At 41.2% G+C, this 21,696-nt stretch overlaps 1 protein-coding gene across 3 annotated transcripts in view; it reads right to left on the reverse strand.

Moving 5' to 3' along the window:
- The window catches only part of ATP9B (ATPase phospholipid transporting 9B (putative)), a 409,962-nt gene that overhangs the window by 102,126 nt on the left and 286,140 nt on the right, over positions 1–21,696 (reverse strand). For all 3 annotated transcript variants that reach the window (XM_068237042.1, XM_068237043.1, XM_068237044.1), the window contains exons 12-13: positions 20,465–20,625; positions 15,509–15,651 (exon numbers count right to left, since the gene is read on the reverse strand). In XM_068237042.1, the coding sequence (XP_068093143.1) occupies positions 15,509–15,651; positions 20,465–20,625 (304 nt within the window). The remainder of the gene's footprint in view (positions 1–15,508; positions 15,652–20,464; positions 20,626–21,696) is intronic.

The following is a 21,696-nucleotide window of genomic DNA, read 5'->3' on the forward strand; positions in this document are numbered from 1 at the left end:
GCCTTATATGAGAAAAAGTGACTGGTCGTACTAAAACAAGGATATTGTGTGAGTAGGGATTTGTATCCAGTATTACCAGGGACTCGTATGTTTTATCTGAAATCAAAGATCCAACTTTTGATCAGGGTACTATCCTTATGGATAGTTTTTTGTGAGTGGAGCCCCTTCAAGAAGCAGTTTATTACATTATAAAATGTTTGAAAGCAGAATTAAAGTCTGGCATAACAGTCACTTATTGCCCATATTGTTTATGACCCAAAGTAGTTTATGAATTAATGCAATCTCACACACATGTAAACTTAGTAGTGGGAACTACCAAAGCTCACTGCCTAGTTCATTTTGAAAATAAGGTTATCTTCTCCTGTCTGTATATCAAAGAATAATCTTCTCACAGGCAGGATGATTGAGTGAGGCAAAGCTTTCTGTAACTGCCATGCTGTGATAAGGCTCCAGGGAAAGGTGAAATTAGGTTTTATTCCATCAGTTTACCCCCTGCTAAAGCAAACCTAAATTTACTTTCTAACAAAACTGGTTGGTGTAGAATGGGTTGGACTTAGGAATTAATAGGTATGAAAAACATTTCTGTTCAATCCCCCCCTTTTTTTTTATCCTTTTCTAGTTGAAAAATATTTTTTAGAATACACACTGGTCACTGATGTGACAAAACAAAATCTGCAATCCAATCAAATCGTCTCCTTTGCCCTGTTGTTCAGATTCATCACAGCGTGGTTTGCAAAAAAAAAATGCAAGAAAATAAACATCTCTTAAGGGGCCCATACACCTAACGATTTTCCCGCCGATATACAGCAGATTCGATCACTGTGATTGAATCTGCTGTGAAATCGATACGCAAATGCTGACAGAACGATCGATTTTCGACCGAAATCGATCGCTCCCGTCGATTCCTGTCCATGCAGAAGATTTCGCTCGATCACCGGCGGGTCGGGAGTGTGCCGATAGCGGCGTTCGAATGCCCGACGACTGACGCAATACAGCGGCAATACATTACATGTTCAGCCGGCGCGTGTCCCCGCTGCTCCTTCTCCGCTGGGCTCTGGCAGGCTTCACTTCTTCCTGTCCCGGCAGGAAGTTTAAATAGTAGAGCACCCTCTACTGTTTAAATGTCTCTGGACAGAAAGTTCAAAGAAGCTGGAGCCGAGCATGGAGAAGAGGACAGCGGAGACCGGGGACTCGCGCCGGCCGGATGAGGTAATGTATGCGGGCGGCGGCAGCTCCACAGATTGCGATCGGTTTCATGCTGAAATCGATTCACAATCTGTTTGCAGTCAAGGCAGCCATACGATCCCTATCTGATCATACGATCCTTCTCTGATCAGATTCGATCAGAGAGGGATCTATCTGTTGGTCGATCTGATGACAAATCGACCAGTGTATGGCCACCTCTAATCCGATGCTCAGATAAACTGCATGACTTCTCTTCCAGGTTAAATAACAACCCCAAAGGATTTTAAATCAACACTTTTAAAATACACCTGAAGGAGACATGTTAGAAGAAGTTAAACTTCATAAGGTCTTAGGGCTGCATATTTCAGTACAGACATTTCTCTGGTCTACCTCAAGCTATGGTATCTTATCACTATAGATCTTACAGATTAGAGCCATTAATGAATCCAGTTCTCTGTTCTGCACAAACGCACAGGATAAAAAATATCCATCTTCCACGCTGTCCATGGTTCTAGCATCATTAATGAAAGCACTTTCCGTCCATCTATATCATTATCTAGATTAGTGTACATTTTAGTGCTTTGCTTAGTATCTACCATGCTGAAGAATATAACAACACAAGATTATTTACATTGCTGGTAGAATTAATGCATTTTTATCAGTATTTACACAGACCATACATTCTAACTATGAATGCACAAAATATTTATTTACTAGTTATAGAAAGATCCCTAAATACTGCATACACTGCAAGACCTTTATTGCTCTGGAGCTGGTGGTGCATGCTAATTGTTTAATCTTTTGAAAGGAGGTGCTAACTAGATGTGATCATAATTAGAATTAAGGAATGAGAAAAGTGGCATTCCTGACATTACAAGTGTACTCCTATTGTCCATGCAAGTGAAACTCTCATCATGTCAATTCTAAAAACAGTGCAAGGGATGTCTGAGATTTTACTTCCTGTTTTGTGCAGACTCCTAGAAAAAATAACGGACAAACGGCCTGTCCTCCAAACATTGTAGCTACTCTGGATGCAATTAGGGATGAGCTTTCAAATTCGGAACGCCGTCCTGAATGCTTTGTCACAATACCAGATCCTCTAAATATGAGGTCCGCAGTAAGGAGTTTAACTCACCCCTGCAACTGCCTCTGGCCACTGCACTACACTTTACATTCCATCACTCAGATACTAACTCCTTCAGGCTGTGAAGGAGGAAGTATTGGAGAAATGGAACAAGATGTAGAGTGCAGCAGTGTCACAGAGGCAGCAACAAGAGTTAAACCTAACACCACCCAACTGGCTTCACATATGTGAAGGTTCTTGTCCTCCTGTGCCAAAGCATTTGGAGGTCCGTTTTTTGAATTCAAAAGTTTATACAAAGTTGCAATCAAGAGCAAGCACATAAACATGTATTTATATAAAGATAGTGAGTTCCTCTGAGGGACAATAAATGGGGATTTACTATGTAAAGTTCTGAACAAAATAAATAATAACAATCAAGTATAAAATGGCTTTTATAGTAGGGAAGAATTTCAAATCACTTTATAGAGGAAATTAGTTTCACTTTAATTTTGTCTTGTGGGTTATTGTGGAAAAACTATATAAAGAAAGTACATGCAAGGTATCTAAATTAAATAATGCATTTGTTTGGTAAATTAAGTCATGTATTTTTAATGTGGAAAAACAAGAAAAACTTCTAACAAATATAAAAAGAAAAGAAGCATGTCTAGTTCCTGTCCAGTGAGGCTTTACAAGTCTCTTGTGCTGTAAATTGAGATTACTGCTGCTTGGAGGTTAATCTGAAGTAGAGGCTTCTGTTAGCGTATCTGGAAATAGGATCAAAGACAAATCCCTGTACATGATAGAATAAAATGGCTTACTAAGACTTCATGTGTATAGTTTCTGTAAATATGTGCCTTTATCCTGCCAACACTGCAAAGGCAAGGAAGCAGGAAATTCTGAGGACAAAATGAGCTAACAATGTGCTCATTCACCAGCACCGTCCTGGCTATACGCTGGATGCACCTATGCCATATTCCCAGCTAACCCTAGCAAGTTATTCGGCTACATGCCAGGCATGTACCTTATGGTATCAGCAGACATTCGTGTTCTGCATTAGGGTACACCAGAACACCAAAACTATAACATGAACACTGTGCTAACATAAACAACATCAACTTTACTCTGAAACTTCAAAAATAGTCCCCTCTTACACCTCTATCTCTACTAGCAGGTGAAAAGTGAAACTGGGAAAAAGGGCGCAGGAGCCCTTATGGAAAAAATGGCACTGCCATAGGCGCCTATTGTAATAGCCGCAATCAGCGGCAAAAGAAGGAAATTTGGGTGCATGGTAGCACTTGGTATCAGGCGCCTTCCAACACCAAAAGTTACCTTCTGGGGTGTCTTAGGGATAGGCACCATGGGGGGGGGGGGGGAGCAGTGACTTATGGCCCATTCTCACGGGCTACAATTGTCGCCGCAACCACGTGGCACGTGCGTGTTGCGGCGACAGGTCGCCCATGAGTATGGCGTGCGCACCCCGAACCGTCGCTCGTCGCTGCTGTCGCCAGGCGATTGGCGCGGTCAATCGCCTGGTGACAGTTGCCGCCACAACTGTCGCTAGTCCGTGTGCGTATGCGGACTAGCGACAGCAACCTATAGCAGTCACACGGAGCTTCCGGCGGGGGAGGGGGAGGAACGTCGGCGACAGCTTCCGTCACACCACCAGTCCCCTTCCGCAGTGTGTATGCGGAGGGACCAGGCGACGAGCTGTCACCGGTCTGTCGCGCACACGCTCCCATGTGCTAGCGACCAGCAGCAACTGTAGCCCGTGAGTATGGGCCATTAGGGTTAGGCACCACATCAGGGGATGTCCTAGGATTAGGCACCACTAGGAGGGTTAGGCATCGGTAGAGGGAGGGCTCTGTGTGAGAGTATGGTTTGTTTAACTATGGTAAAATATTGGTAAACATTACATTACCAATATTTTACTATCGGAATCCAACAATAGACCATCACTAATTGTAGCGATATTTTTCTAGTGGCAATCCCCTGCATCCTTTTTTCCAGTATGCAGTGAAAACACAGGCCAAGACTTTAGGATATGGTAGGTTGGGGAGTCACATTAGGCTGAGACCCAAAGTAGTAAATAATGAAACACACATGTAGGGAAACTTCCCAAAAATACCAAACCATGTTTAAGAATACAATTAATAGTGGCTACTGTGAAGTGTAGATAAATAATAAAAACCTCAGAATAAAAAGTGGGGTAGAGAATGCAATAAACACATCTACTATACAGTAGCTATGAATGGGCCTACATGGTATCCACCACACTTTTTCCCCATTTTAAAGCCCAGTTTAACAATAAAATGCTGTTATCTATTGTTTAAACAAGCCATTACAAACTGGTGGACAAGGTATTCAAAGTGAAGAGAAAAAATGTGATCTATGCATGGGACACTCTTTATACATACAGTAAACCTCACAGCAAAGGAGCACATCTCTATGAATTTTTAAAGCATAGAGGAGGACAGGTACCCTGTGAAGCATTAGACTGCGGCCTGACGAGGCATGAAACAAATGATGAACATTTTTCAGAATGCCGCAAGCGTGACATTTTTATCATGAAGTAGGTAGTAAAACAAAGCTGCCTGCTCTGCTCAAATATCTGTCAACTGTAATTTGCACATAATGTTATTTTAGGTCAAGAGAAGCATGACATTATCTGCAGATAATATTTTCAGTGAATGAGTGACATGCGATAAGATCACGGGATTGTAAAGGAGAGGGAGATGCCACAGAAATTGCTTTTACTTTTCAGGTTTAAACTGTAACTGCCAGTCATCAGCAGCAGGAAATCCACAGTTTAGTCACCTTTTATTAAATCTCCAAAACATGCAGAAAGTGGAATAGGATCCCCACAGAACAGGAGCTCCCTGCACCTTCCTAGGCCTTGTCATATCTAAATGTAGCCATCTAGAGAGAATTACATGGTAACAGTACACCAAATACTGACAAACGAAATACAAACATCCTCTATTTTGTAATTAGTTAAATGGTGCATACATTGCCACTGTTATATTAGTTACCTTTCAATGCAAACTGTAAAAAATCTAAAGATTCTGGTAAGCAATAATTCACTGTATGTGACGCGTATCAACCGGACAATGTGTAACAAGTGGGACGGTTATGAACAAATTCTGTCAGAATTTTAGTGGAGAATAAGGAAAAAACATTTTCCCATGCTTTATCCTTGCTATGGCTAGTATACACAGCCTTTTGAATTTAGTTTGACATCAGTTGATCAGTCTGTCTTTAGTTCAAGTTCAGCTTAACCTCAATTTGCCATTCATCAGTGAAGCAAAGATATCAACTGATGTCAAGCTGAATGTCAAAAAGTCCCTGTGCACAGCCTAAAGGTGCCCATACAAGCAATCATTTTTTATTATTATTATTAGATAATTTTGTTTGATTAGTCTAGTAGATCTTCAAAATCATATAGTTGTTTTCCAGGTACCACACTTGTTCAATTTGTCAGAAAACTTGGAAAAAATGACCGAATACAAAGATTTTCCCAACATATCTGGATTTTTATCGAAAAACGGAATAATCATTCACTTTTCTTGATCGAAAAAAATATTATTTTCTACTTTCATTCGATTCGATCGTTTTTGGTCAAATAAACGGGAAAATTGAACGTTTTTATTACACTGTGTATGGGCACAATTAGCGTGATCCTGAAATAAACCTGGGCTTAATTTCAAATATACTAAGCTTATCAAAATAAAGTATCAAAGTAGAGGTTACCTACAGTGATACGGCAAGTGTAAATAATCAGAAGTTCAATTTTATTTTTCACTACTGGTTATGTGCACTATAAATGATGGAGTGGCTTAGGCTAGGCTTCCACTGCTTCCATCACATTCAGATTCCCCGCCCATAAATTCAGATGTGATTAAGCAGCCTATTGAAGTCAACACGGAGTATCCGAATTTGTGGGCGGGGAAACATCTGACGCCATGCAGCATAATGCGCTAGAGGGATTCAGCTGTGAGACGCTTCACAGCTGTGTCGGCATCGAGTCTCGCAAGGCAAATGCCGAGCACAGTGGAATGTAGCCTTAAAGAGAACCTGAGCATTCTAAACTGCTGGATGGTCGTTAGGATGCCTTTAGAATTGGCTGTCTAGATAGTCTACCGCTACGGTTTGTTTGTTACTATTGCAAACTGTTTTCTGTATGAAAAATGCTGAATAAAAGAATTCTTAAAAAAAAAGACAAGAAAAGCTGTATTATATGTAGGTATACTGATTAACTGATTAGAGCTTAAAATGCATCACACAGCTCCTATTAGGGGATATCTTTAATTTAACTTATTAGCAGAGAAATAAGAGGACATTTTATTACCGAGACGCTGAAGACTACAGCATTACCACTTCATGCTAATCAACCTCCGGACAACAAAAATGACTTTGACGCCCTTAGCAATGCAGCACCATACTTATTAGTTACATAGGTAACTAGCATTTGCATTATCGGAAATAGTGAATGTTTAACCCATTCGCGTTCCGTTGTTTTCACTTGAGAAATGTTCACCTCCCATTCATTAGCCTATAACTTTATCACTACTTATCACAATGAACTGATCTATATCTCGTTTTTTCCGCCACCAATTAGGCTTTCTTTGGGGGGTACATTTTGCTAAGAGCCACTTTACTGTAAATGCATTTTAACAGGAAGAATAGGAAAAAAACGGAAAAAAATTGATTATTTCTCAGTTTTCAGCCATTATAGTTTTAAAATAATACATGCCTCCATACTTAAAACTCACGTATTGTATTTGCCCATATGTCTCGGTTATTACACCGTTAAAATTATGTCCCTATCACAATGTATGGCGACAATATTTTATTTGGAAATAAAGGTGCATCTTTTCCGTTTTGCATCTATCACTATTTACAAGTTTAAAATAATAAAAATATAGAAATATTTCATCTTTACATTGATATTTAAAAAGTTTAGACCGTTAGGTAAATATTTACATGTTTTTTTTTGTTTTTTTCATATTAAACATTTTATTTGGGTAGTTTTGGGAGGGTGGGAGGTAAACAATATGTTTATAATGTAAATGTGTGTTGATTTTCATTTTTTTTAACTTTTAGCTGTAGTATTACTTTTTGGCCACAAGATGGCGGCCATGACTTTGTTTACATGACGTCAATCTAAGCGTAACACACGCTTAGAGCGACGCATGGGGTACGTTACAGCCAGAAAAAGCGAAGCTTCCGAGAGAAGCTGTCGCTTTTTCAGCGGGGGAGAGGAATCAGTAATCGGGCTCCATAGCCCGATTCACTGATTGCCTGGCTAACAAACCGAGGGCCGGGACCGCGCGTGCACGCGCGCGATCGGCCACGGGAGCGCGCGGTAGCGCGCATGGTTCCTGAACGTAGTTTCTACGTCCAGGAACCAAAATAGGTTAATGAATAAGTATTGGTTTGTATTTCCTATATGCTATACATATCGGGCATTTAAAGGACAACTATTGCAAAACATTGTAAAATGTAAAATACATGAAAACACATAAATAAAAAGTATATTTCTCCTAGCTTACAATTTTCTATAAATTGCTTTTCTCCTATGTTGCTGTCACTTATTGTAGGTAGTTGAAATATTACAGAACTGACAGGTTTTGGACTAGCCCACCTTCTCATGGGGGATTCTCAGGATTGTTACTGTAACACTTACTGAATGACAGTTGCTCAGTCCAACTGCCAGAATAGTGTGCAAACAGGTAGGAGGGGGTGGCCTGCATCTTTGTATAGATCCTTGCCAGGGAGGGCTTTTGTAAATAATAAATTAAATACTGAGAATCCCCCATGACAAAATGGACTAGTCAAAAACCTGTTGGTTCCGTTTGATTTCTACTATCTACTGTATTACTGTATGTGACATTGAAATAGAGAAAAAGTAATGTATAGCTCATTTTACTCTGGAAGAAACATACTTATTTGTATGTGTTTACATTACATGTACTTTAAATTTAAATTTTTTTCGATAGTGGTCTTTTAATGACATGGATTAGAGTACTATATTTGCATCTATTTGTTCATATTTGCTTATTTTATACAGATTACAGTGTTCATGTCAATAAAAAAATAAGGGTTTTCCTAAGCACCTCCAAATGTTATTTGATCTCAAGTATCCCTTGAAATATGTACAACTTTATCAGAAATTCACAACTGTTCATAAATGCTTATGTTTTGAAATCACAAAAAACAGAGCTAAATGTTGTCCTAAGAAATCACGGATAATGGACACTGGAGAGCTGTGCTTTGTATGACAGTAGCTAGTGCAGCTTGCTTGTTCACAGATGACTATGATTACAAGAGGACACCATGCTTGTCTCCAGAGCATATATTCACAATCCCATTTTACAATTTATGAGTTCCCGGCTGCATTGTGTTTTAAACAATGGCATTATTAAATGCAACCAGTGAGAAGATTAAAGTTCTCCCTGCAGATTAAGTACAAATTATCCGTTCTCCTGTTTCAGCATCATTTGTTCATTTATCACATAACATCTAGTATTTCTGGTCAGTGTCAATATGCTCTGCATCTTTGTAGTTAACAGATGTCTTCTCTTGTCAAATGAATTACTTTAAGTCTCATGCACTGCTGGCCACAGATGTGTCACTATAGCAACATCATTAATTTCAGTTCTTACCGGAAACATGCATTCCAATCAAACCTAATTATACCACATTGCTTTCTTGTCCTACAATAAGGAAACTATAACACAATCATTGGAATACTTGCTTTTCCAAGCTACTAGGGCAAATGAGAGGACCTATATGGCGGACGCCTAACATCAAAAAGCTTATTGATGAAGCACAATCCCAATTTGTAATCATAGAAAGTACTACCTTGGAATTATATTAGCAATATAGTTTTCCCTAGACGTAACCAAGATATTTAATCGTTTTGGTAAAGGCTTGATGTCTCAACAAGGACTGGCCCCTGTATTGGCCATCTGCTATCATGGACAGGCTTACTTGGTATACATCCATCTGGCAATCATATACTGGGCACCTGTAGTCCCTAGGTATTGGGACATGCAAGTGAGCGTTGACATATTTTTTTAGTACCTCTTCACAAAAAATAAATAAATATATATATATATATAACTGGCATTTTGCATGGTAGAGTAGGACTCACCAGATTGGGGACACTTTGGCGCAGTTGGTGAGCTTAAGCACGTTAAAGCGTAACCAAGAGCCCCTGTCACTGTTTTCCTGTTGTGTGCTGCAGCCCCTCTGTACTTATATATTTCTTATGGAGTCTGGGGACCTCCAGCGCTGCGTGCATGCTTTGCATAGAATTGCATAAAAAAATTTAGTTTGTGCTGCTCACCCCTTGGTAATTTATTTATAATTTTCCCCTGTGAGCCTGCATGACCACGCCCACCTCTAGCACAGTTAAGTATATAAATGAGTGCTTTGCACATGTTAAGAAAGTTCGTTTGGTAGCTAGGTGAAGGGTGAGGTGTTTTTAATTTCCTTTTTTCCCATCTAGTTGACATTTTAGGGTTTTTGGTTTAGTTCCCACTAGACTGCTTATAAAAACTGGCATTTTGCATGGTAGAGTAGGACTCACCAGATTGGGGACACTTTGGCGCAGTTGGTGAGCTTAAGCGCGTTAAAGCGTAACCAAGAGCCCCTGTCACTGTTTTCCTGTTGTGTGCTGCAGCCCCTCTGTACTTATATATTTCTTATGGAGTCTGGGGACCTCCAGCGCTGCGTGCATGCTTTGCATAGAATTGCATCAAACAATTTGGTTTGTGCTGCTCACCGCTTGGTAATATATATATATATATATATATATATATATATATATATATACAGTGGTGTGAAAAACTATTTGCCCCCTTCCTGATTTCTTATTCTTTTGCATGTTTGTCACACTTAAATGTTTATGCTCATCAAAAACCGTTAACTATTAGTCAAAGATAACATAATTGAACACATGACGTTTTAAATGATGTTTTTTGTTATTTAGTGGAAAAAAAAACTCCAAATCTACATGGCCTTGTGTGAAAAAGTGATTGCCCCCCTTGTTAAAAAATAACTTAACTGTGGTTTATCACACCCGAGTTCAATTTCTGTAGTCACCCCCAGGCCTGATTACTGCCACACCTGTTTCAATCAAGAAATCACTTAAATAGGAGCTATCTGACACAGAGAAGTAGACCAAAAGCACCTCAAAAGCTAGACATCATGCCAAGATCCAAAGAAATTCAGGAACAAATGAGAACAAAAGTACTGTAATTGAGATCTATCAGTCTGGAAAAGGTTATAAAGCCATTTCTAAAGCTTTGGGACTCCAGCGAACCACAGTGAGAGCCATTATCCACAAATGGCAAAAACATGGAACAGTGATGAACCTTCCCAGGAGTGGCCGGCCGACCAATATTACCCCAAGAGCGCAGAGAAAACTCATCCGAGAGGCCACAAAAGACCCCAGGACAACATCTAAAGAACTGCAGGCCTTACTTGCCTCAATTAAGGTCAGTGTTCACGACTCCACCATAACAAAGAGACTGGGCAAAAACGGCCTGCATGGCAGATATCCAAGGCACAAACCACTTTTAAGCAAAAAGAACATTAAGGCTCGTCTCAATTTTGCTAAAAAACATCTCAATGATTGCCAAGACTTATGGACCGACGAGACAAAAGTTGAACTTTTTGGAAGGTGCGTGTCCCGTTACATCTGGCGTAGAAGTAACACAGCATTTCAGCAAAAGAACATCATACCAACAGTAAAATATGGTGGTGGAAGTATGATGGTCTGGGGTTGTTTTGCTGCTTCAGGACCTGGAAGGCTTGCTGTGATAGATGGAACCATGAATTCTGTCTACCAAAAAATCCTGAAGGAGTATGTCCGGCCTTCTGTTTGTCATCTCAAGCTGAAGCGATCTTGGGTTTCTCCTGCAGGAAAATGACCCAAAACACACCAGCAAATCCACCTCTGAATGGCTGAAGAAAAACAAAATGAAGACTTTGGAGTGGCCTAGTCAAAGTCCTGACCTGAATCCTTTTGAGATGTTGTGGCATGACCTTAAAAAGGCGGTTCATGCTAGAAAACCCTCAAATAAAGCTGAATTACAACAATTCTGCAAAGATGAGTGGGCCAAAATTCCTCCAGAGCGCTGTAAAAGACTCGTTGCAAGTTATCGCAAACGCTTGATTGCAGTTATTGCTGCTAAGGGTGGCCCAACCAGTTATTAGGTTCAGGGGGCAATTTCTTTTTCACACAGCTCCATGTAGGTTTTGAGTTTTTTTTCTTACTAAATAATAAAAACCATCATTTAAAACTGCATTTTGTGTTCAATTATGTTATCTTTGCCTAATAGTTAACGGTTTTTGATGAGCAGAAACATTTAAGTGTGACAAACATGCAAAAGAATAAAAAATCAGGAAGGGGGCAAATAGTTTTTCACACCACTGTATATATATATATATATATATATATATATATATATATATATATATATATATATATATACACACAAAGGAGAAACCACAATTGTCTCTGAAAAAAACTTGAAACTGGACTTGATTATTGTTTATTTTGCATTTAACAAAATAAGACTTTGCTTAAAGGTTTTTTTGTTAAGCATAATATTTCTGATAATAACACAAATGAAAAAGCATGGAGAAAAATGATGGGACACTCAACCTAACACCCTTTAGCAATCACAAAAACAAGCAACTCCTCTAATTTCATGGAAATGTATGCATTTGTCAATAGGTTGTCTGGCCCACCCACTCTCAGCAGGCAGCTCCAGCTTTTTGAAGTGGTCTACTCAGGACTGAAGTTCTTTCCATGGATTTATAATAGGATTCAATTTAGAAATCAAAGAATAATGTCCATAGTCATTCTCCTGTTGGGTGATCCATGACCTGAGCCGCCTTCTGATACTGGGCAGTTTGTTTCTAGAAAGTCTTTATAGCCATGAGATTGAATTGTTACCTGCACAGACTGAAGGCACCCTATGTATTATATGGCAAACTAGCATCCTCCATGTTTCACAGTAGGCATGCTGTTCTCTTCTTTGAAAGTTTAATTTTTAATTTGGGGAGAAAGAGCTAATGTGGCTTGCCAAAAAGATTCAGTTTTATCCGATCTGTTCAAAGGATAACACCACCATCTGCACTGCTGTGGCTTGCCCCCAACTAGTCAGCCACAGCCTAATTGGGGGCTGCCAAGCCAGGGAAGGGTTGCTGCAACACAGGTGGAAGTTTCCAACAAGCTTAGACAAACTCCAGAAACATGGATGCAACTGTGTTCCCGAGGAGCGGGGCTGAGCACCAACTTAAAGCTGATCAGGTAAGTAATTAATACAGACCCCTACTCCTCAATCGGGTATTGACCCAGAAGTCCACACTCCCCCCCCCCCCATTCCTGCTGCATTAAGACAGAGTCTGTCATGACAGGCTCTGTCAATAATAGTGGATGTACTCTTTAATGAGCACCTAAATCTTTAGTGCTAAACCCACCTGCTTGGGTTGTATCTGGCTCATCATAAGAGGATCTGCAAGTCATCTGAGTAATCTGAACTCTGCATTGCAAAGGCCCCGTTCACATTACGAACACGGATGGCCATGCGTGCGGAATGCAACGCATGAGAACGCACGCCACCCGCGTTTGTGTGCGTTGCGTGGCTGATCCCATCACTGAAAAGTGAATAGGACAGCCATGCATTTTTGCAAAAAAATGCGTGCAGCATGCGTTCCCGGACCGCACAGGTCCGCAACGCATGCAGTGTGAACATCAGACAGAGCACTCTATGCACTATCTGATGTCGTGCATGTCGGCCTCCCGCACGCGTTTCCAAAACGCGGCTGGAAACGCGTGCAGTGTGAACGGGGCCTTAGCACACGGAAGCAGCTAAAAATGTGTACAGATGCCGCTATATACCTGTCCTGCAGCCCCATGTGCAGTTTTGCACACGTGGTATTAGCGCAGGTGAATTTTAAAGTGAACGTCAATTTTTTGAAGAATTATATAATTCACATTGACAGTGGGCAATGCAATTTACTACCCAATAATTGGATTATTTGCCAAATGATGTATAGAAGGATAATCATAATAACAAAGCCGCAAATGCTGAAAAAAAGAATACATATCTACATATATATTTTTTCCTCTTACCCTGAGCATCAAGGGAATGAAATATCAGGAGCTATATATCAATGTCTTGGGCAAGGCTGTGTATGCTGAGTTCAGCTCTAATCTATTTTGTAGAAATGGCTGAATGTGAATGTGTACCAAACACAAAATAAAGCAACTCACAAAAGCTTCTAAAGATGCTTGATATATAGGCTCTTCCAGCTGTATGCCGTCAGTATTTAAAGTTTCCAGCACAGAATCAAATTGCTTGTTTGAGACAAATTTAGGGAAAATCAAAGTTCATTAAATAGCTGTTGCAACTGAATAATGGATGAATAATGTATCCTCCATGCTTACACAGCTATAAATGTCCCAGCTATGTAACTCTAATGTACATGAATTTGGATGTGCACCAATAATGTTGTAACCCTGATCCAGCATGTTTCCTGCAGTAATTACATTCTGCTTTGTTATCAAATATTAGACAATTAGCAGTTTCCAACACTTTTTTTTTTCAAACATGGTTTTAAATGGCACAAACACATTAAATATTGTCTTCCAGCAAAGGACAATGGTTCCTGGTGCAGTATCATATCGACCATGGCCATGCCTTGTAAATGAGAATTTTTAAAAGTGTTAAAAAAGGCATTTAAGATTCAAGTAGACAAAACAGATAAATAATTAAAACTGTGCTGTATTAAAGCCAAACTTAAGTCATTAAACAAAACAAATTAAAAAAGGAAATTAAAACTACAAGTGATCTGTGGAGGGGTAGCTGTTTTGCATGTTTTTCCATCAGCTGCTCCGTTTACATTTAGTATGTTTCCAGTCATGACAATGGGCACAGATGAATGACTGCTGTCCGCTTCTAGGAGTCTCTGTGAGAAAGAAAAACTACCCTGCTCTTTGATACAGTCCTTTGTGTACAAGCAGCTGTTGGTTCACACAGTCCGCTCAGTCCTCTTTAGGGTTATCCGAAAAGGACAAATGAGGTAATAATCCCAGCTTTACGCACAAATAATACACATCAAAATCATCTAACCATGAAAGTAAATGGGTATTTGGGGATTAATATTAAATGGAAGTGGCCTGTTTAAGAATTAGTATGATGGGATTTTTAGTTCGCAAAAACCATTACACCTGGTGTCAGATTTTGATTTTCCACTTCACAAATTCATAGACTGTGTAGTCACCAGCACTATGAGTTAATATTTGAATTTGTGTGAAGATGAACAAAGATTGTCTATATTAATTCAGTAACACTGTCCTAGGGCCTCATTTGTGTGAGTACCGTATATTCCGGCGTGTAAGACGAATGGGCGTATAAGACAACTCCCAACTTTTCCAGTTAAAATATAGATATTGGGATATACTCGCCCTATAAGACTACCCCTCTTGACTCTTGGACATTTGTATACTGTACTGTATGTACTGGTGCTGTACTGTATAAACAGGTACAGATACTGGTGCTGTACTGTATGTGGTATCCAGTATACAACAACCAACCACAATGTACCTTACCGGCAATTGGCTGGTTGTTGTATACAAAGCCTGCGTGGATTGGTCAGATTTCTCTGTCTCCAATACGTCAGAGCAGTAGCACAAAAACACCTCTTGTCGCCCGTCTGGTCTGTCCTTGTATACTATCACCTCCTTCTCTGCTTCTCAAATCTCACACATGCGCGCCTGCAGTCCTCAGGAGCGAGATCCGAGAGGCAGAGAAGGAGGTCTGGTTATAGGATGCAAGGGCGGGCCAGACATGGGAAAGAGGCGTATTTTTCTGGGCACAGCGCTGCTCTCTCTTTTTTCAATAGCCCGGGTGTCCCGGACACCTGCAGCTTGCTCTGTCTTTCACTTTCTAGTGAGGTGCCCACTCACCTCGTCATCGGGATCCCATTGGCTTACATTAAAAGACAGGGTCAGGAGCCAATGAAAGCGGCTCCTGACCGGCTCACAGGAACTCTTCCGTCAAAGAGACGGCAGAGTGGGTGGCCCAGGTTCCCGACGTGTGGCGTGTACAGCGATTCGTTGGTATTCGTCGGGTTTCCGCCGTTATGGGTACCATTGGTCTCTGGTCCTTAAGGGGGCAAAGACCGCTGGTACTTTAGTGGTTAAGGTACAGTTATATGCAAAATGTAGTAGAACCAAATTACCTGTCTTGTCAGTAAGCAAATACACCAAGCGTCCCAGCTCCTCAGGAATGGTGCTAGTTCTCACCACAGTACCAGGTATGTTCTCATCTTTCATTATCATCCAGCCATAAGCAGCTTTACCCATGTCCAAATTCACTCGCAAACTGCCAAGAAAATGTTTCTTTATTGCATTATCTCCAAGCAGAAGGTACAACTGAAAAGAACATTTACTCCTTCATTTGAAAGAATGGACGGTTCAGCAAAATCAACTAAAACTGAATTCTTGCATTTATCCTCAAGGGAGCCTGCAGCAAGTAGGATATGAAGTGTGCCATATTTATTTCCTATTAAACAATAACAGTTGCCTGGCAGTCCTGCTGAATATTCTGATATCAGTGACTCAAGGGCATCATGGTGGATGAAATGTGGGTGACAAACCTCAGGGACTAGGAGGGGGAAAAAGGAACAGAGAACACCAAAAGCACCTAAAAGGGTAGTATTTTCAGGCAATGGGATAACAAATGAGACAAATACTACTTCAAAAACTGGGTTGTTGGTAGGCAACCACAGTATTGGGCAAATGGAAAATACCGTCTACACACGTATAGGAAATCTTCTCCAGGATGAGTTGGGGAGATCTACAAAAAAGAATCCTGCTGGATAAATATCACAGGGCAGGGGATGGGAGAGAGAAGAACTGTAAACACATTCAGAGGAGGTGCCTTAAAGGTTGTATGTTACAATTTTCCCGCAGAGGTGTCTAAAAAGAAGCAAACATTTAAATGGTTCAATGTGTAACTGTCTTTTCAGCAAGAAAATCAAATTTTCATTGGTCTACCCAGCATTGTTAAAAGTAACTGACATGGAGCAAAACATACATTTTTCACAGAATTATAGCTACACAAAGTTTCTTGTAAAGCTATGTACCTTCATCATAACTAAGTCGTAACTTTTTTTCATAGCATTCCCCATCTTAATCCAGTTAAATGTATCTATATACATTTAACTGGATTTTGGAAGACTTAAAACCCTTGGAGCATTCCCCACCTTAATCCAGTTAAATGTATCTTTCTATATACATTTAACTGGATTAAGATGGGGAATGCTCCAAGGATTTTAAGTCTTCTCAAATCAGTTCCACAAGTCTCGGCCCCATGTACTGCACAACAAAATACCAAAAGACTAATATCTAATAACTACATCGAGACTGGGAACTGCTCCAAGGTTTTTCATTCTTCCCAGGTTGGTCCTAACAGTCTCAGTTCTGTATACTGCCCAACCCTGAGGGAAAAAGTACTTCGAGAAAAAGCAACATCATTCTCCAATTTCTGTGGGTTAAGGTAATGGCATAATACCAGTAGCTATATATGTTAACTGGACTGAGACTAGGGAATACTCTGAGGTTTTTAAGTCTTCCAAGGTCAGTTCCCACATACTGCACAACCCTGGAGCAATGATCTCAAAAGAGGAATCAATATCATGCTCCACTTTTAATATCATGATCCATTCCTGAGGGATAAAGTAGTGGCAAAGTACCAGTGAACCTCAATGTTGTTATTAGATATTAGTCTGTTGGTATTTTGTTGTGCAGTACATGGCTAAGACTTGTGGAACTGATTTGGGAAGACTTAAAATCCTTGGAGCATTCCACATCTTAATCCAGTTAAATGTATATAGATACATTTTCTAATTTAATTTAAACATTACCTTCTTCATACCTGCACAGCCAAACTGCCACCTTACCCATCTGCTCTTTTTTGCCACCTTACCCATCTGCTCTTTTCATATTGAGGTTCTTGCCATACCAACAGACTCCTATCTAATAACTACATTGAAGTTCACTGTTACTTTGCCACTACTTTATCCCTCAGGAATTGGAGTTTGTATTGATTCCTCTCCTGAGAGTTTCTGCCCTCTGGGTTATGCAGTATACAGGAACGAGACTAGTAGAACTGACCTTGGAAGAGTTAAAAACCTTGGAGCATTCCCCAGTCTCGTCCAGTTAACGAACAGATAGTGATCCATTGGTACTTTGTTGGACAGTATACGGGTCTGAAACTGGTGAATTTGACCTGGGAAGATTTAAAAGCCTTGCAGCATTCCCCAGTCTCAGTCCAGTTAATCTGATAATTCATTGCTGCATTAACCATTGAGAACTGTTTTCTTCTTTCCTGCATTTTTTGACCTTGGGGTTGGGCAGTGTGCGGGACTGTGACTGGTAGAATTGACCATGGAAGGCTTAGAAGCTCTGGGACATTCCCCAGTCTCAGTTCAGTTGGTGAAAATGGTTTTACATTGACCCTGCAATATTGGAGTAGAATATTAACTTTACTTCTGAGGATTTTGTGCTTGAGCTTTGGCAGACTTGAGACTGAGACTGGTAAAACTGACCTTGGAAGACTGGAAGTTTGCGGTGGCGGCGCTGGAAATGTGGACATGTACTCTGCTCCCGCTCTCTCTCTCGGTGCCAGCTTTTTGGGGTGAGAGGACATTGGCACCTGGTCCTGGGGTGGGAGGTCGGGCAGACATCGGCACCTGGGGTGGGGGGGTCGGGCAGACATCGGCACCTGGGGTGGGGGGGGGGCAGGAATCCGAACCTCTCTCTGCGTGTGTGTGGGGGGGAAGACATCTGCACCTGCGTCTGCGGGGGTGGGGGCGGACGGGTGGACATCCGCACCTGACAAAGCAACATGCTCGAAGACCCCCCCCCCCCCCCGAGTGACAGAGCTGGCAACATGCCCCCCCCCCCCCCTCCGTTAGACTACAGACTGGTGGGAGTGTCTGAGGGCTGGGAGTTGGGAGGGCTAATAAATAATAAATCAGGAAGCTGGGTAAGGGAGGATATTACATCACGACGGGCTTCAGACAAGACACTCAAAGATGGAACATGCCAGGAACTGTCAGGAGCATAAATCTCTGCAAATACTATATAAAAATTCTGTGAAATCCGACCGTGGACAGTAAAATGCATATGTAATGTAAGTACAGCCAATATTTAGCTACTGATATATGTTTTTTTTTCTCTGAGACTCAATACATAACAGCTCCTCTTTGAGGGACTTAGGTCCCTGACCAAGCAATCAAGGGTGCTAAGAAACATGAACAGCCCGACATTTGTATGCTTATGCTTCAAGAAACACATTTGGAAGAGCGTTACTTTCACCTTATGAAAAAATGATGGGTAGGGGCAGTCTATGGGTCCCCCACAATTATTAAGATGGCAGGGGTTTTGTTCTTAATACATAAACACCTGCAGTGCGAGATTGTGCAGCATGAGAATGATGACCGGAGGCAATAATATAGTGCCTAGGCTAAAACATCTGATGGAAGTTACAGGTCTTATAGATGTTTGGTAATATATATCAACCCCCAGAAATTTTAATATACTTTTTCCCCCCACAGATCAGCAGGACAGCCAGGTAACTGGTATTGTTTAAAATAAAATAGAAAAAAATTCAGCCTCCATATGCCTCACACTTTAGGTTCTTTTTAAATATTGCACACCTTAAACAAAAGTTAAAATTTTCATTTAAAAACAGAGAAAAATACTCACAGCTCATTGGTCTTTACTTATTTATGTGTAAAAAGTGGAAGTGCTAACACGCTGATCTTTTTGTGTTTGCCTGATCTTTTTGTCATGAAATTACCTTGCCAGCATTCCTGCAGTGACTCCGGCTTCTTCTACATCCCCAGAGGCAGGGTAGTGCATTACATCCCTTAACATGGGCATGCATTGCCCTTCGCTCATCTTGATCAGTACCACTAGCTCCCGGAGGAGAGTTTAGTATTTATAGCGATAGTGGTCAATTGTCCACTGCATTGCATTTTATTTCCTTTGGAGGCAAGTGGTGAATGGCTTGTTTTAGGAGGTGAGAGCCCTGGAGCAGGCTGTTTGCGCCTGTCCTCCCCCCCCCCTTATGTGTCGCGCCCAGGTCATGCGCATGTAGCAGAACGCAATGGACGTTAAGGTAAGTGCCTGTTTTTATTTTGGGAGGTGAGTGCGGGCGGCTCTTCCCGGCGCTGGCCACGCTGGGGAGATCGCCTGCACCCCCCAGCCTCCCCCTCCGGGGTGCCACTGTGTGGGCTCCAGGCAGTGAGAGAGCCTGGGACCCCCACGGCCCCCCGGTTGTATGGGGGTATTGGGAAGCCTCCTTGTGGCGCCCTTGGATAGTGCTAATGTAGCATGAACTAATTCCCGCAGGGCGATTGCTTTGCGGTGTTGGTTTTTGACCCTGCATATTTTGGCATGAGAAAGCAAATGCATATTTGCATGAGCAATGTCTCGTGATTCGCCAATAGGCCAAATTTGCAAAGCCAGATTTGTCAGGTTCACTTGGTTGATGCACACATTTTCTCTCTGGTGTAATTTGTAGTGGTCAATTGTCTACTCTGTTATTAAAGCAGTCAATGGCTACTTGGACTACTAGTCCCACTTGATTGGCCCTTGTTCACAGAATAGACCTGCCCAGCACTATAAAGCCAGAGACCATACACACACACATAGTAGGTAGCGAGTAGCAGGTGCACAGAGACAAAAGCGGCCAGCATCAGTCTATATATTAACATTAGTAGCAGGCAGCCAGGGCTGGTTTTATTTGTGCCAACCTGTACATCCTCATTGTAAGAAATGCTAAACTTTAGGGGTAACTGAGAAATAGCAGTATTTGTAACAAAAAAGATACACAGCATGCTGTATTTCTTTTTGCATTACAACGTGTAACCTGACCTTATAAATACATCCATGCTTTACAGTGGATTAGGTATCCTGACCAGTTAATAAAATGAACACAGCACAGAAATACAATGGTATAGCTTTCTGCAGAATGATCCTTCAAGAATCAGCAGATTTGCAGGCACTTTCACACTCTCTTTCCTGATAAGATCAATTTCCTTCACAATGTGAACCAAGTATATATTTCAAAAAATGCAACATTCAGTGAAATAAGACATCTCTGCTTGCCTCTGTCCCACATGTACCTTATAGGGATGATGTAGGAAAACAACAAGAAGAACCGGAACAGGTATCGATACCATGGGCCAACAAATCCTTGCAAGGTTACCATCACGACGGACAGAGCCACCAGAGCTAGAAAAAGTGCTTTTGTCAACTGATTCAGTTCAAGGTCCAACAATCCAACCTGGGTAAGAGATGAAAAAAAGAGCCTTATGTCAGTTTACAAAAGAGACATAAATACATAAGTAGATTATAAAAACAATACAGTGGCTTGCAAAAGTATTCGGCTCCCTTGAAGTTTTCCACATTTTGTCACATTACTGCCACAAACATGAATCAATTTTATTGGAATTCCACGTGAAAGACCAATACAAAGTGCTGTACACGTGAGAAGTGGAACGAAAATCATACATGGTTCCAAACATTTTTTTTACAAATAAAAACTGCAAAGTGGGGTGTGCGTAATTATTCAGCCCCCTGAGTCAATACTTTGTAGAACCACCTTTTGCTGCAATTACAGCTGCCAGTCTTTTAGGGTATGTCTCTACCAGCTTTGCACATTTAGAGACTGAAATCCTTGCCCATTCTTCTTTGCAAAACAGCTCCAGCTCAGTCAGATTAGATGGACAGCGTTTTTGAACAGCAGTTTTCAGATCTTGCCACAGATTCTCGATTGGATTTAGATCTGGACTTTGGCTGGACCATTCTAACACATGGATATGTTTTGTTTTAAACCATTCCATTGTTGCCCTGGCTTTATGTTTAGGTCGTTGTCCTGCTGGAATGTGAACCTCCGCCCCAGTCTCAAGTCTTTTGCAGACTCCAAGAGGTTTTCTTCCAAGATTGCCCTGTATTTGGCTCCATCCATCTTCCCATCAACTCTGACCAGCTTCCCTGCCCCTGCTGAAGAGAAGCACCCCAGTGCATGATGCTGCCACCACCATATTTGACAGTGGGGATGGTGTGTTCAGAGTGATGTGCAGTGTTAGTTTTCCGCCACACATAGCGTTTTGCATTTTGGCCAAAAAGTTCAATTTTGGTCTCATCGGAGCAGAGAGCCTTCTTCCACATGTTTGCTGTGTCCCCCACATGGCTTGTGGCAAACTGCAAACGGGACTTCTTTTGCTTTTCTGTTAACAATGGCTTTCTTCTTGCCACTCTTCCATAAAGGCCAACTTTGTGCAGTGCACGCCTAAAAGTTGTCCTATGGACAGATTCCCCCACCTGAGCTGTAGATCTCTGCAGCTTGTCCAGA

The sequence above is a fragment of the Hyperolius riggenbachi genome, chromosome 5 (assembly GCF_040937935.1).
Source record: "Hyperolius riggenbachi isolate aHypRig1 chromosome 5, aHypRig1.pri, whole genome shotgun sequence".
NCBI lineage: Eukaryota > Metazoa > Chordata > Amphibia > Anura > Hyperoliidae > Hyperolius > Hyperolius riggenbachi.